General features: G+C 37.2%; 1 protein-coding gene across 5 annotated transcripts in view; it reads left to right on the forward strand.

Moving 5' to 3' along the window:
* NPAS3 (neuronal PAS domain protein 3) overlaps positions 1-18561 on the forward strand; it is a 596956-nt gene that overhangs the window by 77195 nt on the left and 501200 nt on the right. For 3 of the 5 annotated variants that reach the window (XM_090141311.1, XM_090141312.1, XM_090141313.1), the window contains exon 2: positions 1438-1527. The exons of the other annotated variants lie outside the window; for them this stretch is intronic. In XM_090141311.1, the coding sequence (XP_089997437.1) occupies positions 1438-1527 (90 nt within the window). The remainder of the gene's footprint in view (positions 1-1437; positions 1528-18561) is intronic. 5 annotated transcript variants of the gene reach the window in all.

Raw genomic sequence — 18561 nt, forward strand, 5'->3', positions numbered from 1 at the left:
CTTTCCTCATGCACTGTGTATGCACTAAGGCAACTTATTTAAAAGCCCTGACTATCACAGTAATTCTCTGGTGATGTATTTATCGGAGAATTCAGCTATACACTGTGATCTGGAGAAGTTTTTGGCAGTATCTTCTCCACATTACTGTCTCCTCCCTTCTTCATGGGGGGTCCCAGTGAAAGAAAATTAGGCACATGTACCAAAACAAGTGCTGAGGAGTGCTCATGCAGGGCCTGTAACTGATGTTCAAACAGAACCCAGGGGACCAGGACTGTAGAGATAATAAGAAGTGTGCTCTTTCTGTGTTGGTGCAAGTTTATCATGGATGGCCCTCAGTTTCCAAAGTAGATAATTTTCCACTTTATTGCAAAGCTTCTTGCTGGAGTATACTTTTTTTTTTTTTTTCTCTTCATACCTCCTTAATCAAATTACTGTTAAAACATATGTGATTTTAAAAAACAAGACTAGTTCAGAGTAAGGTAGACTTGTTAGTTATACTGACAAGAATATTTATTAAAAATATATTTTCAGTCTAAAATTCCACATTTGAAAAAAATGTAAACTTCACAATTTTATGCCCTAGCTTGCTTAACTGGTATTATATTAAAACAGACAAACATATTAATTTGTGAGAGGTAAAAATAAGCATATTAAACATGTTTATATCCCAGAGAAGAGGGGAGGGGATAAAAAAAAAAAAAAAAGGAAATTGGTGTGTACTGTTTTGTGTGCAATTCCCAAGTATATTTTAGAAATAATTTTGAATTTTTATAGCCAAATTATATTTTCTAATAAGAGGGAGTTGGGGAGGGATGAATAATAGAATGATTGACAAATCTTTTAGGGACTGATTTTACAAGATGCTGCGCACCTCCTGATTGCTGCCAATCAATTCCATTTTTTTCAGTTGATCCGAGAACATATGGCATTATTCAGATGGTGCTGAGCACCTTCAGTCACAGTCCTCATAATGCCACAACATCCTCATACTCTGCTAATGTGTGAATTGCTGCTAATGTTTTAAATTGGAGGGTTATTTGATCTTTGTCTGGATAAACTCCTAGCTGATATAAATGGATGTCTTGCCTGAGGATGGACTGCAATAGTAAACAATAAATAATCAATTTTTTAAGTACCATATTTTACACAAACTATGTGAAGTATCAGCTTGGTTCATAAAATTCTTTACCACTTTTATTTCATGGGGGAAAAAAGTACTGTTCTTGTGGAGAACTGAAGTTTAGTTTACTCTCAGTGCAAATTTATGAAAGTGGAATCTCTGGATGTTATGTGCACAATACAGTTGATTTAAAGAGATCAGAAAGATGTTTAAAAAATATATATAAATAAATCAATTTCAACATACTGATTGTGCTGCATTACAGTTACCTGTAGAGAATCTCTAGTCATGTCTATCTGTTTTTGATGCCTCTACAGAATAACTGTCCAGCATCCTCTGCCCAACCAATCAGAATGTAGGAAAATCTACAGATATGACGGAATCTACTGTGAATCTACCTACCAGAAGTATGTTGAAATCTGTGTGAGTCTTGCCTCTAGCTCGTGCATTTAGTGCTCGTGCTCTCCCGCTATTCACAAATTACACATGTTGAAACCTTATACCTCTGCTTACATGTAAACTCTCTAAAGCAGGGACAGAAATATGTTGCTTAATTCTTTGGGATTGTGTTCTAAAAGCTAAAAAGCAAATAAAAGATCCTATGACTTCGCTAAATCTCTTAGGTATGCTTTTGTACAGTGCAATAAACAAAAATGTATACATTAGAAAAGCTAGGCAAAATGTATTGCACAGGTGGTTCACATCTTAGGGATTTGAAAGGTGTGTTATGTATAAATTAGCTGTCACTTTTTTTCAGTTGTGTAATGGAATGATGAGCTGTAATTTGCATAATCCTTTAAGAAGTCAAATTATACTGTCATGTAGCAGACTTAACATGCTAGCTAGGATTCCTTAGCTTTGCAGCTAATTAGTATGTACCTTACAGGACAGTTAAATTGAAGTTGAGTCCTCTTGCTTTGCAGTCATTTGCCTTTGTCCATTGCCCTAACAGAACCTGCTTTTGTGTGCAACTGAAGGTTGTTACCAGTGCTTCTCACAAAAATGCTGCTGCGGTGGGCAGGCAACTGTAACATGGTTAACTTATGTTACTGCTGCAATCTATCAGTAAAGTTCTATTTTATTGTAGTAAGCATTTAATAATGCATTTTTAAATAGAATTGAAAGGTATATATTTGACAGGTATATTATAGATGATTTTGTGTTAATATATTGCAAAGGCATTATGAACTTTCTGCAGTCTTGCTGGATTTTCAAACTGCTTTCTGTCACTTAGCATTTATTTTTCATATTCCAATTTTATTCTTATTTGCTGTATCAGTATTATTGCTGTCTCGTGTATAACAGATGTCATTAAAAAAAAAAAAAATCCTTAGCTTCTAAACATCAGTTGTACTTCTGCTGGAACAAAATGTTTCTTGGGCAAGGCTGTCATCATTTTATTTTTGGGTCATGTTCTTTCATACATTCTTCTTATTCCATAACTTGTTGCTTGTTTTTTGTGATTTTTATTTTAAATGTGTTTTAAGTAATAGCTACCACCATATGAAAAATAACTGGTAGTTTTAAGTAGATGAAAAGTATCATTTTGGTTTTCAGAACTAAGAAGAAAAGGGAAATCTAGATTTATCATTATAATTCTTGCATTAATTTAACTTGGTGATCGAAAATAGAAATCTGACCATTGGCTTGGCTTTAAAACAAACAAACAAAAAAAACCCCTGTGAATAGCTACTTTTGATCTGAGGTATTATTTACGATTTGTATTGATTTATATGTATTTCTTCCACTTTTTGTTGGTTTTTCCATCTCACTCTGCCAGTAATCAGCGTACAGGTTGATTTAAACATTTTAGATCTAGTGTGATTGTAAATGTCAGCATAGAACTTAACTTTTGTGGCTTTAATTCTCTTGTAACATCACTAATCGTGAAAATATATTCCTTTGTTTAAATGTTTAAAGCATATTTGTTGTGTACTATCTCAGTTTTTGGAGTAACTTCAAGATTTTGAAACTTTGGGGAATTAAGAGAAAATTGGCACAGTTTCTTATGCATGCTAAATACAGTATGCTGATTATCTTAATGTTTGAAATTAAGTAGACTTAACAGTCAGAATAGTCAAAACAGCTATCACTGCTGACCAAAAATAAGATGGTAGAAGTTCAATTACAAATAGGTACACAGTTGTACAGGCAAATTTGGCCAAGAAAAAAGGCCAAAAATCAGACAGGTGATGAAGCAGCGTTATAATTGACATCTGTATTATCATTACCTGAAATTGCTTATGTTATGAATTGGTTGAAGTTTTATTGCAGAAAGCAATTATTGTAGAAAGCAGATTGGTTCTGAAAACTAATGCCTGTCTTTCTACAGCAGAGGGTGGGTTTTTTGATTAGTGAAATGTTCCCTTGGTGGTACTTCAGTGCTATTTAAGTTCTCTGAGGCATTCTTTCTATCTTCCTCCCAGTGGATGTTTTTGGTACTTTACCCCATGGTGATATGAGGTTTAAAAACAAGTGGTTAAAAACTTCCCACTAAATTACAACCATAACAAAATCAAGCTGTATTAATGGCATTTTTGAGGCTTAAACTTCTGGATGAACTCTTGCTAATAGATGACTGTATATGAAGTAACATACACATGAAGTACACTGCTGGAGAAGAGACTGCAACTTTGGTAGCCATTAGCGATAGCTTCAAACTAGTTGCTTGGGGCACTTAATGGTGGGAGGCACCACAAAAGAGCAGAAGGCTGTGTGGTATGCAAATCCCACTAGGGTATCTGTCTGTTGGCACAGGCAGCAGTTGGGTTCAGTAGTCATTTAGTGCTCCATTGCTGTCCATACCAGATTTAGAAACTACAAAATCACATACCTGACAGAAGTGTGGTCATATCTGTAGTAACTGGTAGTTTGTGTTCCTTCATAAATATTTGAAGGTTCTTTTTATATTCTGAAGTTTTTCAGAGTTGAGTTAATTTTCACTTTTCACAATTCAGATACTCTTGTTATGACAATTTACTAGACTTGAGCCCATGCACTTTGCACATGCTGAGAATATTTAATTGCTAGAAGCTTCTTTTGTTTTTAAGTAGCGGGACTTTCTTTTTATTTTTTTTTATTTTCTATGATTGAGGTTCATTCTTTTCCTTGACTTTTTTTTTTCCCAATTCCATTGAAAATGGCTGTAAGCATAATGCTTTTCCCCCCTGCTCTGAATTTATGCTTAACTATCTGCCAATTAAAGGTATTTTGTTATAGCTACTTAGCAATTGAAATTGAGATATTCTTATTGTTTCCATTATAATCTGTCAGGATTATGCCTTGGCCTTCTAGCTCAGAAATATTTTTTCAGAAAACATTTGGTGAAGTATAGAGTTGTACTTGATGATCTTTATAGGGTCCCTTCCAACTTAAGATATTAAGTCAACCCATTTTAATTCTCTTCAAAAAAACAAAACAAAACAAACAAAAAAAAAAAAAACAAAAGGGAAAAAAGAGAAGGGAGTTGGGCAAATTATAATATTTTGTCTGTTTTATATATATTAAATATTTTAATAGAAATCACTCTAAACTATTTATGATCCATTTACAATCAAGTCTTATTAATGCTGCTAGATATCCCACCCAGAACACTTTTCCCCCTACTGTCAATCAATTCAGTTGTCATGCGCCTATGTTATTTGAGGTTGCTGAACATGTAAATATGCTTAAAAAAGCTAAAGCTTGAAAACAATTACAGTTTGTTTCTGCATTTGCTAGTGATAATGTACATAATTGTTCTAAAAAGATTTTACTGTTGTGCTTTTTGAAGCAGACTGTATGTCTTGAGCTGTGGAAGTAAAACCAGAGACCTATCAGTTACTGACCTGGAGTTTGACTGGTCATCACCTCCTGAACACTTTTTTTCTTTTTTTTCCCCTCCCTGTCCCCATCGCTGTAGCCAGGAATTTCAAGACTTCTTTTGTGGAGTCAAACAAAACTAACAATAAAAAGAAATATTTTCTTCTCAATTCTAGCTCACTATAAGCAAGCTGCTAAGTCTTTTCCCACTTGCCCAGGTTGAAAATTCTTTCTTTTGTTTGCTCAGACACCTATGTTTTGCACTCTTGTTCACCTTTTTGAGTGTCAAATAGTGAACAAAGCCTGTGTAGAAGATCTCCAGAGATGGCACAGCTCCCTGCACGTGCTCCAGTTATATTTGTTGCTGAATTACAAGGAATAATGTCGTGTCAAGAAAAGTGGTATTTTTTTCTTGCCTGTCTTGGGAGTCTTGGTTGTGTACAAGCAGTGGATATCTCAGTTATTTCTTCCCCTAGAAGTTATTCTTTTCATAAAGTGGTTCTTCACAGTATCATCTGGATTGTGAAGGGGGAAACTCTCAGTGTAATGGCTCTTGTGTGCTATCTCCAAAGCAAGGGTGGAAGAATAATTTCTTCATTTTTTCCTGTCCATATTAAGTGGACATAAGTTTCATGTCTGTTTTCAGGAGGAGTATAGAGAACAGGAAAGAGTTCTGCAGTAAAGTGTTTCTTCTGAAATCAAGAGCATGGAATAAATATGCAAGGAAAACACCTCACTTACTTAAGTCCAGAAATACAGCTATGGCTTTATTAGCTCTTTTTCCTTTCATTTCTCTGCAGTGATCATAGAACAGAAGGCTTATTGATTTCAGTGTAAGAAGTGGAGCAGTTTGTCCTGGAAAGTGTAGCTGGTCATATACACATTACCATACTGAGCCTGTGAATGCTCAGAACATCCAGACTTACCAGACTAAAATAAGCTCCCCTTAGACTGTATGATAGCTCAAAAAATATAAATATTTGTACAACTGAGAGAAGGAGGCATAAAGCTAAACCATTCTTGTCTAAGGTTTAAATTAAGGTTTATTTATCAAATGGACAAAGCAAAAACAATTGCTTTGCATATATCAAGAAATCTCATGGCCCTTCTTACACATCACAAGAGGACATAATGGACCAAATAACTCTCCCAGGGTTTCTTGTGAGGAAAGATTAAAGGATTTCTTTGGGTTGTCGAGGTGGTCTACAATGGTCATCCCACCCTTAGTGTGGTGAGAGCAGACAAAGCAGAGGAGAGCTAATAGTTCTGAATGGAGAGCTACAACTTTGTGGAAGTGGGCTTAAAACCCCCTGCTGGCTCCTCTGCAGCTGGTCTTGCTGGTATGGTGATTGGGATGGCACAGAGAAGTTGAGCAGGGCTGAGATTGCTACCTTTTTATGTCTTTCTATTCCTTTGAGGTAGTGCTGCACATAAATTGACTCAGGCATAAAACTTTTCATTATCCTTGTTTATATGATGTTGGATGGATTGGGATAGTTTGAAACAATTCTTTTAGCTGCAGGAAAAAAAAAAAAAAGCAGCATATGAGAGAACAAGACTGTCATTCAAGCTAATGCTGTAGGGCATTAGGGTATACGAGCTTCTTCCCCCTTCAGTATGCCATGTATAGGGGTTAATCTAGTAAAGAATTGGTAGGGGACAGTTTTCAAACTCATTCTGAAAAATTTGCTTTTTCATTTCATCTGCCTTTGTAGAAGTAAGAAGATAATGTTTCTTCATTTCACATCTTAATTTTTCTCCTTGCAATCTGAATTTGATGGCTATATTTGAAGAAGCGTCTACATATTTCCTTACCATAAATTTGACCTAACACTATATTTGTTTGAAAGCTAATAACCCAATTCACTATTTATGAGCATCTGCCAAATAAGCCACAGGTAACAAGCCTATTAATACAGATCTGGTTCTTGTAACCTCAGTGTGGCAGATCTTTACCCTGTTACCACTACCTGCTTCTGCACTCAAAGCATATCTCAAAAATATGCATATCTGCATATTATCTGTGCTGAGCTTTCTAGATGTCTTTTGCAGCAAAAAAAAAAGGAGTCTTAAACTGAATTTAAAACAATGAAAAGTGAGCCAACATCATCTTGCATCTAAGAAGTGAGAGTGAGCTTTCTCTGGGTAAGAAATTAGATTAGCTGTGCCACTTTAAAGTGATTAATGATCACTGGCTAGCATTGAGTTGAATATCTTATCCTTGGCTGATTGGAGCATTTAAGCATTGAAGCACTCAAAAATATAATTTTTCAATAATAGAAATGTTATCATACTTGTATTTTTATTATGACATAGATGTTGCACTGGTTTTAAATTTTACTCTGAGATTAATGGAAGGTTTCATGAATAGATGATATGTATAAGTGTTACCTAAAAATTTTCTTTCATTGAATAATGAAGGGACACGTTATTCAGTTTAACAAAATCCTATTTGGTTCATAGTTCAATACAAATTTTGAAGATTCATTTAAGCTTTGCAGTGTCTGATTGTAATATCTATTCTTGCTTAAATCCTGAAGAGAATTTAGTATTGGTCAATTGATCAATTAGGCAATTACCTTTTGCTGTCTTGCATGCAGTTCAACTTGTTGGGTTTTCAGGTCCCATGATGATACCCTTTGAATTCCCTATTAATACATGCTTTTTTGATAGTCTATAGAAATTGTTCATGCATTTCATTTTTATTTCAGATATGAAAGTGTTGGCGATTTTTTTTTTCTTTTGAGTCATGCTATCGTTTTCAGAAATTGAAAGATCAATTCAAATTATCAGTGACTGAATTATTCTTTGCATTCAGCAAAGCTTGAATTTTCCCATGCTCTTTCAGTACCTCATTGCTTTGCACAAATAAAGAAACATTAATACCTAGTAATTCCAAAATGCTGTGTGGGAAAGCAGTGTGCAAGATAAGTCCATTTCATTTACCAGTGATTTATGCATTCATTCAACAACTGAACAAAAAACAGTAATTTATTTTTTTCCCAAGCATAAGGAGCCAAGTATCTGCCTTAATGCTCATATAAAACTCATGGGTTGCAGTAACAAAGGTATCATGGAGCATTTTAAGTATGCTTTTGAAAGGTAGAGTGCCAGCTTTTGATTTGAAAGAGCAATATAAGATATAAAGACAAACCTGCAACCTTTTTTTATTAGAAGGAAAATGCTGATTATAAGAACTTCAAGTAAAGAAAAATGCTACTTTCTTAGATGAAACATATTTACTGTTAGTTATCATTTCTGTTATGTGTTGCTACTTTATTTTATGTTGAATTTTCACCAAATCTGGCAGTAGTAAGTTTAAGAACCCTTTAATACTCGTGACATTCCTCTGTTCTCTCTAGAGAGTATCAAGTTGACCTTTTATCCCTGTCTTTGACAGAGGTTTCCACTCTTGTTCTTAGCGAGGCAGTTTCTCCAGAATGTGAACACCTCTTGTAGCTGTTTGCAGTCTTTCTGGTTTGAGTAGTGGTATCATGTATTAGATGTTCCTCTGGTAAAGCTCAAGGATCACAGATACAAACCAGCGCCGTTTTGTTGCCTGCTGTTTGAAACAAAGATTCTCAGTCTCTTGCATGAGTGGTGATTTATACAAGCTTTTCCTATTGCTGTTTCCTTGCTGTGTACATCAAAGGATTGCTTATACTGCACTAGCCAAGACTTTACACTGTAGGCTAATATTAATTTTGTTACTCACCATCTTCCACGTGCCCCTTTCTATGTTATTATTTTGCCTTTATCTGGAATCAGTGTTCTTAGTTACTAGACAGACAGCTTTGTGCTCTACTGTGTTAAAACGCATCTTATTCAGGTGAGCCCAGGCTGCCACGCAATTTGTAGAACTGACAGCTCCTTGGTAGTGACTATTTTATTATCTTTTGTGTCATCTGCAAATTTTACTGGGAAGGATTTTGTTTTCTTTCACATCGCTGATTTATTCTGCACAGGGTACTCTGCAGGGAATAAAGGGCCCAAGGAGCTCTTTCCTGCATGGAGAACTTGGGGTAGGTCTAATTCATATTTCAGAGCTGCTGGTCATAACGGCTGGGAGCAGATTAGGGCTGCTGGCACTGATGAGCTGCAACCAAACAGGGGCTATGAGCCATGAGCACACACATTACATTCAGGAGTATGAGGTGACAGCAACCTTTCTTTAAAGTAATATAGGGTTTGTTTTGCATAGTGATGCAGTTGAAATACAGAAAAAAAAAAATTCCTTTGAAAATCTGCATGTCTGTAGTGACAACTAATAGTAAAACCTAGTTTTGTTTCCAAAAACAGATTATTTGCAAATGGTTAACAAACTAAGTGAATGTGTGTCCAAAAAGAAGGGTAAAGAAATGGCTTCTGGAAAACTGGAAACAATTTATGTTAGATTTCTTCCTAAACAAATTACTTTTAATTCATTTCCAAGCGATGCTTTTATTTAGAACTAGATCTGCTTCTTAGACAACCAGAAGATTAAACAATGAAATCGTCAAGCGTAATGATTTATTGTAATGTAGTCTCAGAGTTTACTGGAAATGAATCTTTTGGTTAATGTTTTTCATTCATTCTTCTCCTGTTCCTTCCCCCACCTCCCAAAAAGGTTTCACTGAGCAAACTTCAAAATTGTGCTCCCATTTCTTAATAACAGTAACAAAATGAAGTTGGTGATTTAGTAGACCTCTGTATCACTTGCTTCTCTTTAATGTTTAAGTTGTTTAGTCACTTATTTATTCTCCCACCCTGCCATAGGACTACACAATACAAAAGTGATGCAACTCATATTTCACATTCAGATGCAGCAATATAACTAAGTTTTGGACTTATCTATGGGAAAAACTGTTGACTTATTGCCTAAATTCCTTTTCTTTAAATTGACTATGGATAGTGCTATTTTACCTATGCTAATTTGTTTTTACTATAGGAGAAATAATGCTCTAGTGAAAGCACAAATATTTAGCAAAAATTTAGGAGGACAGAGTTGGGGCTCTTCAGCCTGGAGAAGGGAAAGCTCTGAGCAGACCTTATTGTGGCCTTCCAGTACCTGAGGGGGCCTACAGGAAAGCTCGGGAGGGACTTTTTATGAGGGCATCTAGCAACAGGACAAGGGGAAATGGTTTTAAGCTGGAAGAGGGTAGATTTAGGCTAGATATCAGGAAAAAATTCTTTTCTGTGAGGATGGTGAGACAATGGAAAAGGTTGCCCAGTGAGGTTGTGGATGCCCTCTCCCTGTAAGCATTCGAGGCCAGGATGGATGAGGCTTTGAGCAACTGGTCTAAAGGGAGGTGTCCCTGCCTATAGCAGAGGGGTTGGAACTGGATGATCTTAGAGATCCCTTCCAATCCAAACCATTCTTTGATTCATTCTCCATATATTATTAGATTACCTTGAAGTTCCATGTTCATATGCATACACAATATACACATATATACACAATATATACATGCATATGTATACACAAATACATACACCATTTTGAAAACAAAGAAAATACTGATGTTAAGGCATAAGATGATGTGCCATGACATAAGAAAGTGGAAAGCATTTCTGTGTAATGCAAGTGCAGTAAAAAGGTAAAAATTTCTAATTGTCATCATCTACAGGCATAAAGCCAGTCTTGTACTGTCAATCATCCCCTTCCCATCCCCTCCCCCCCCCCCCCAATAAACTAACCACCTAACAAACCACAACAAAAAAAAATCATATTGCAATACTGTATAATCAGATAATATAACTGAGATTTGCCCTTTATTTATGGAAAATAGGAAATAAATTTCTCAGCAAAAAATCTGATTAACAAGAAGGGGGGACACACAATCTGTCACATTTCTAAGCTTTCTGTTTGTTGAGTGACAAGAGACTCGCAAAAGAAGGTATCTTTTCCTGTTGTAATTGCATTGGACATTCTCTTACAGTTTTGTAAGTGAAGTTGGGTTTGTGCCATATTTGAGACTGCAGATTGTGACGCAGAGTAGTCTGAGATGCTGTATCATGTACCATTTAATCAGGCTGCACTAGTCAGAGCATGTGTGGTAAACTGGGAATAATTTGTGTGTAAAGTCTTTCCAGCTGCATTTATATGAAAGGTGAAATTCCCTTACCTCTACACAGAAGTAGTTAAATGGACTGCGGGGAACTGAGCAGCAGTTGAATGAATTAATTTCATGTACCTGTCCATAGCTGGCTGTGACACTACAGTGTGGCTCCTCCACAGCTGACTTGCAGCCAGAGCCTCTGCATGTCTTTCTGGAATTCCTGGGTTGCTGAATTTATCAGTACTGATCAATTGCCTCCTTGCCAAGAAGTGTGTGTAGCTTTTCACCCCTTGCTAAATTGGAATTACTACTCTATTTGCCTCGGGGTAACTCCAAAGGCCTCATTTAATGCTGGGTGGACTCTGCTGCTTGTTAAGGCCTCTAAGATGGATGCAATTGCAGCAGTAGGAGAAGGAGCACTAGCACTGTCCCCTCATGCATGTGCTGTTGGAAGATACTGCATATGCTGCTTCATCTAGAGGTAGAGACTGAGGGAGAGGAGCTGTGGTGCAGTTGGTCATCTGTATAAGGGGTGACCATGGATGATGGATACCAAAGGTTCTTCAGCTTTGTTTATTTTAGACATAAATAATGAGTAGCAATAATGCTAAGAAGCAAGCATGTTCATAAAAGGGATTTGACTCTAAAACTTCAAAAATACTAATTTGCATTTACTGAAATACAAATGATTAAAGGAAAACATGATGCAATTGATGTAAAGCAGTATATCCTGCAGGTCTAAAGGGAATTTATTTCCCTTTTATATTTTCTAAATAATAGTGAAAATCATGGGCAAAATAATTTTAAAACTAATATATATACTTACATGGAATGTATGATACTCATAACTCAGTAGAAATCTCATGAGTGCCATCCACTGACACCAGTTTTTGACTATCAAGTTTCATAACTGTCCTTTGCTATAGCACATACTTTTACTTCAGATTTTCTTTGCCCCAACATTGCTGCCATGCTCTACACTTTGAGTCAGATATTATACTAAAAAGTTTTCATGTTTTCCCAAGTTTGCAAGTCTAATTGAGCAGTTTTTTTTTTTTTTTTTTTTTTTCACTGGGGATAGAAAAGAAAAATATTTTGAACAAAATACTGAACATCTTGGTTCCGAAATTGAATTAAAAATAATAGTCCAAGCTTATAGTATATTTTTGTATCCCATTTGGACAAAGCTGTATCAGTGGAAACCTATATAGCATATGCTGTTGCCTTGCACAACTGTTATTTAACTGATATTGCTTTTTTGCTAATAAGTGATGATTTTCTCATAGATGTACAAATCAAGCCTTTGCTGATGTAGTCCTTTACATGCTTTGTCTCAACAGTATGCTATGATTACTATACTGATAATGTGTTCCTAACATAGACCTCATCTGGTTTTAGCAATTCATAGAACAGCTTAGGTTGGAAGAGTTCCAAACCCTCTGCCACAGACAGGGTTGCCAACTGCTAGATCAGGTTCTAGATCATGTTGTCCAGGGCCCCATCCAACTTGGCCTTAAACACCTTCAGGGAAGGGGCATCCACAACCTCTCTGCGCAACCTGCTCCAGCACCTCATCACCCTCTCAGTGAAAAAATTCCCCCTGACACCTAATCTAAATATCTCCTCCTTTAGTTTAAAATCATTTCACCCTTGTCCTATCACTGTGTAAAAAGTTGATTTTCCTCATGTTTATAAACTCCCTTTAATTACTGGAGGACTGTGATGAGGTCTTCCAGCAGCCTTCTCTTTTCCAGGCTGAACAAGCCTGGTTCCTTTAGCCTATCTTCATATTCCAGCTCTCCAGCCCATTTTGACTTCATATCTCAACAAAGTAAGATTTGTTTTGTAGAATTTGAAGGGACATTAGTTGTTCGACAACTTCATCATGGATAATCATTGGGATAAAGAAGTAGTGCTGTAGTGCTGTACAGTACAACTGTGAGCTGTATGGTATTTAAAAATCAGTACAATTTTTTTTTTTAATAACTTTTTTTTAAAATCATTTGAGACACTGGAGACTTGCACTGAGGGTGAGAAACCTTATCTTCTCACATATTTCATTTTCAGTCTTCATAGAATACTCCAGATGCTGTGATTTACCTGATTTATTGTGGCAACGCTATTCATGCTAAATCCCACATAGTTGAGCTCCTTTCCTTGATATCTAATGATGTACACAAGATTTTTCAAAAAAATACTCTGAGCTTTATACTCCTTCAAAAATCTCTCAACCAAAATCAGACTGTAAAGCATAACAACTGTGTCCTAGTCAGGCACAATGCTTTGCTGCTTGCTTTGAGGTCTTCTTGCTTTAGATCTTTTTACTAAGAAGGCATCCTTACTTCCAGGGATAGCAGCATGCTTTTAGAATCACTGCATTGCTGCTTGTTTACTGATGATGGCTATGTTACATGCTGGACCCAGCATGCCAGGCAGAGGCAGTTCTGATTCATATCGCCCTGGGGAGCATCAGGCATGTATCCAAACCATGCATCAACATCAGTAGTAACTGTGGCATTGAAATTACAAGAAAGGCATAGCATCAGATAATTATCCATAAAATAGTACTACTGAATGGCTGTAAAATTCACAGATGGTAGGTTCATATCTTCCAGGAGTACAGTACTCTGTAACGGGCAAAACCTGTTAAGAAACAGGTCAAGGCAACCTCATTAGACAGCTTTTTCATTGTTACTTTATCTTTCCTCTCACCTCCTTCCCAAGTTTACTGGCAAGTTACAAGCAGACTTTTTGTGAGGTATCAGAAGAACAATTCAGCCAGTGCAGACCTTGGTTATCACTTAAAGGTTAAACTGAAATCTAAATATTGACACTGTCACTAAGTGGAACAAAATACATTTCAGAATACCAACAATTACATGCATATTTCTGACTTCTGTGTGCTCCAAATCTATTTGCTTTTGTTAGGATATTTTGTATCCTTGCAGCAATGCCCACATCACAAGCTTTAAGATACCCCAAGCAATGTTGGCCAGAGCAGTGTACTACTTTTTTTCTCTGTTTCCTCATTAGTTCCAGTTACCATTTATTTTGAGTTGAAAACTAGAAATAGCTTTTCTCCCTTAAATTGAGGGAGACTCTTATCTGGAACACTGAAGAATTCATAAAGATGAATAAATGTTGTATTTCACAGATGTTTAGGTCATTTTATATGGGAATTGGCTGAACCCTCCATGCGCTGCCTTTTATGAGGATAAATGCTCCTTTTCTCAGCAGCAGTTTAAGGAGGCGGAGTCCTTCTCTGAGCCTCTTCATCCAAGTGCTTTTTTAGTGGGTAGTTTGTACTGGCCATGTGGCTCTTGCAAGCATGTTAAATAAAAGTCTTGGTGTCATGGCCGCAGTATGCTCAAGGTCTTAAGTGGAAGGTTTCCTCCTTCAGTGCAGTTCTTATGCATGTTGTTCACTTCTGTCTGTGAAGTCTCATGATATATGTGCAGTTACGATGCTTGAAATTAGCATTTTATACTAACACTCCTAAATTTGTGGTCAGGGCCTGGAATGCGGAAGTAGGGCTCCTCTGCACTAAGAGTTGTTTCTCTGCATGTTCGAAGTGTGTTTTCTCTAAAGACATCATAAAAGGCTCATCTGTTTACACATGCATATTTTATAAGAGGTGAATTTGGGAAATGTATTAAAATTCATGTTGGGATGCAACTCCTGCTGGATTAAAATTTGTATATTGTGTATCGTCTTCCACGTGCTTATCTAAGGACAATTTGTGAAAGTCAAAGTGAATAAATAATTGCTTACAGTTGGTCATCTACTCCTCATACTTGTGCACCCATTACCACATTTGTGACTTCTCAGTCTTTGATTTTTGTGTGTGGACATTTTTCATTTAAAAAAAAAATCCAATGTATGCAAAGATCAGCCACTTGCTGTTGTGTTTAAGCAAAATTTTACATCTGCATTAGAATCAAAAACCTAATTCAAGTTGATATAGGTGCTGCATATTGCATGAGGCAATGAGATGACATCAAAAACAGAAAATAATTGTATTTTAGACTAAGTGCAGGAAATTTACTGTAAATAGGAAATTACTGTTTTTTCCCCTTAATACTTACGTTTTGATATTGAAAGTCCCTACCACTAAACCACATTCCTGTTTAGTTGGCTTCCTCTGATGCCAGTTGCACTCATTGTTACTTACCCATCTTCCTGGGGCTGGAGGTTATGTTCCTCACAACAGCAGCACATTGCGGAGCTTTTGGTAGCACTTACATAGATTAGTGTCTGATACTGCTTTTAATGTGCGTATTACCTCCAGCTGTATACCTCCTTTTCCCTTACTGGAGGCCTGTATTCAGAAGACCGCAGCATCCATTTCGGATGGCTCTGCAGACAACGTCTGCCAGGGAAAAACAGGTGAATATAATGAACCAGGGAGGTAATTGGAGATTTATACTGTATAATTTAATTGTGGTATCAGATGAAAGAGATTCAAAAATACTAGTTAAATACTGGTATTACAGTGTTTATTATATGGTAGTAAACAACCCCCTTAGTAAACAGATTAAAATTTAGGTTGGACCTGTACTTGCGTATGGATCAAAGAATGTTTGTGATGGAAGGAAGTTCTCTATTGGCAATTCTGTGTGAAGACCTGGTTATTTAAGTTGTTGATATGAGTGGTGGAGGATAATAACCTGACTTTTAGTTTGCCCTAAGTAGCTAATTACATCTGCAGATAGTAGAGTTTGGCTGTCACATTTCTGTGCATTCATACTCGGGGACACACAAGACCATATAAGAGGAAAGATGAGTAATTCCTCTTGGATTTAGAATAAGAAGACTGCTCAGAACTGTAGATAAAAAGAGCACAATCTTACTCTGAGTCTTCAAGACTGTAGTGTCAGAAGTACTCAGAATGGACTTGGGAGGGAAGAAGGATTACAGGCTTGTTGAAACAAATGAATCTTGTGCAGTGAACGGGAACAGGGTCCCTGATTAGGTGAAACTCAGCTCAGGCAGGAGGAATGAGGCTGAAGAGTACAACAGGTGGAGAGCTGACTCTGTTGCAGTGATAAGGGGAAGAAGGTGTATGCAAAAGGGAGAGCCCTGTGTTCCCCAGAAAGGGCACTTCTTGAAGCTCAAGCAAGATGGGAGAACCAGATAGATGGATTTGCTATAGCTTTGCATGCTAGAGAATGAGAAGTGTACTTGTTTCTGGAACCCACTGAAAAAAAACCTATTTTTTTGCTTCAGTATTACTTCAGAGGGTGAACACAAAATCCCACAGGGGTTAGAGCTATCAGGGTTTATGCTCTTGACCATTAGAGAACAAAGCTAGTGTTGTCTCATGTGGATAAAAGTGCTGACTAAAAAAGCCCATGCCTAGAAACTGTGCCACAGCAGTCATGCAAGTGATTATCGCTAGTCTGAGGGAAGTGCATGAAAACTAGACCAGAGGAGGCTTACAAGCTCACAGACATAATGAAACTCCAAAATAACAGCTGACTGAATAGAGTCTACCAAGGCTAGTGGTTTGCATCAGCAGGAAGATCTGTTATGCACCAGCTCTCTTATTTAGATTTTACAGGTTGGCCAGGTATACTGAACATGTGCCAACTGCAGTTGTAACAGATCTGAGGAAAAAAAAGCAACAAAATTTTCACATTCTTCTAGAAGACCCATGTGGAGAAACTTAACCATTCTGACTGTGCAATTGCTAACTCTGTTATCAGTTATGGATCTCAGCAGGACATAGAGACATCGCAGAGAACCTCTTGGGTAAAGTGCTGAAATGCTGAAATGACCCTTTCATTGTCACAAATGGACTACTCTGCCTTATGACTTCTGTTTTGTTGTTGGTTTAAAACAAAATTATTTATGATTGAGGAAAGATTTGCTCACTGAAGTGCTATTCTTTCTTCCCTGAAGCAGTGAAGATGTTCTCTGGATGGCAAAAAAATGTTTAACCGTTCCAAGACTACCACTTGCTGTTATCACTCAGATTTAAGCATTCTATTTAACGTCTTTATTATTATCTTCTATTATTTATTTTATTAGTTTTTTTCTATTTAACATCTTTATTCATGATCTTAATGAGGGGATTGAGTGCACCTTCAGTAAGTTTGCAGACAGTGCCAAGTTTGGAGGGAGTGTTGATCTGTCTGAGGGGAGAAGGGCATTACAGAGGGACCTGGATAGACTGGATCGATGGGCCAAGGTTAACTGTATGAGTTTCAATAGGGCTAAGTGTCGGGTCCTGCATTTTTGTCACAACGACTTCAGGCAACCCTACAGGCTTGGGGAGGAGTGGCTGGAAAGCTGTCTGATACCTTGGTGTACTGATTAACAGTTGGCTGAATATGAGCCAGCAGTGTGCCCAGGTGGCCAAGAAGGCAGATGGCGTCCTGGCTTGTATCATTAATGGTGTGGTGAGCAGGACTAGGGAAGTAATCCCACTTGGCATTGGTGAGGACTCACCTCGAGTACTGTGGGCACCTTAGTACGGAAAGGACATTGAGGTGTTGGAGCAGGTCCAAAGAAGGGCAACAAGGCTTGTGAAGGGCTTGGAGAATATGCCCTATGAGAAGAGAATGAAGGAACTGGGGCTGTTTAGTCTAGGGAAGAGGAGGGAGTCCGTATTGCCCTCTTCCAATATCTGGAAGATGCTTACAGCGAGAGTGAGACTGGTCTCTTCTCACTGGTGACAGGTGACAGGACGAGGGGAAATGGCCTCAAGTTGCACCAGGGGAGGTTTAGGTTGGTTATCAGGAAAAACTTTTTATGGAAAGGGTTGTGAAGCACTGAAATAGGCTCCCTAGGAGCCTCCCTAGGAGGTTGAGTCACCATCCCTGGATGTGTTTAAAAGCTGTTTGGATGTGGTGCTCAGGGACATGATTTAGTGGAGGGTTGTTAGTTATGGTAGTATAGTTAAGTCGTGGTTGGACTCGATGATCTTGAAGGTCTTTTCCAACCTGAACAATTCTTTAATTCTATGATTAAACTTACCTATGCTTACTGCTGACTGCTCATAGCTATTTTTTGGCTGGGTATATCAGAATTTTGGTAAAACTAGGTTGTCTGGTTAAAGGCTAGAAGCTGATAGATTATCAGAATCTGATAATGATCTTTCAAAAACAGAATATTTAATTGATCTAAAAATTGGAATCTTGGACACAAAGATAGGGAAAGCATAGTTTTCCTATGGCTCTAAAATTTGAATCCCAGTTTGTCTAGTGCCCTGAAAGATATAGAGAATTTCCAGATTATAAGGTGGATATGCTGCTTTCGCCACTGAAGTATTGTAAGAGGGAAGGGTAGAATCTTAACTTTTTTTTTTTGCTTTTGTCTAATTTTCAGTTTAGATAATCATTTTAATGTTATGCTGATTATTGCATCATCCTTATTCTTTTGCATGAAAAATATGTCTGGAACATGCTTTTATCTTTCCTTATTAATACTTGTAAACCTCATACCACTTCACTACTGTGGTACAGCTAACGCTCTTTTCCTTTGCTTAAGCCTACTGCAGTCTCTCTGGCCCTGCCGTCAATCACCAGCTGGATGCTGAGACAAATTTTTTATAGCAGCTTCTGTCAGTACAGAGAAAATATTTTGAAAAATGCAGTTTAG

The sequence above is a fragment of the Phasianus colchicus genome, chromosome 5 (assembly GCF_987193195.1).
Source record: "Phasianus colchicus chromosome 5, bPhaCol1.hap1.1, whole genome shotgun sequence".
NCBI lineage: Eukaryota > Metazoa > Chordata > Aves > Galliformes > Phasianidae > Phasianus > Phasianus colchicus.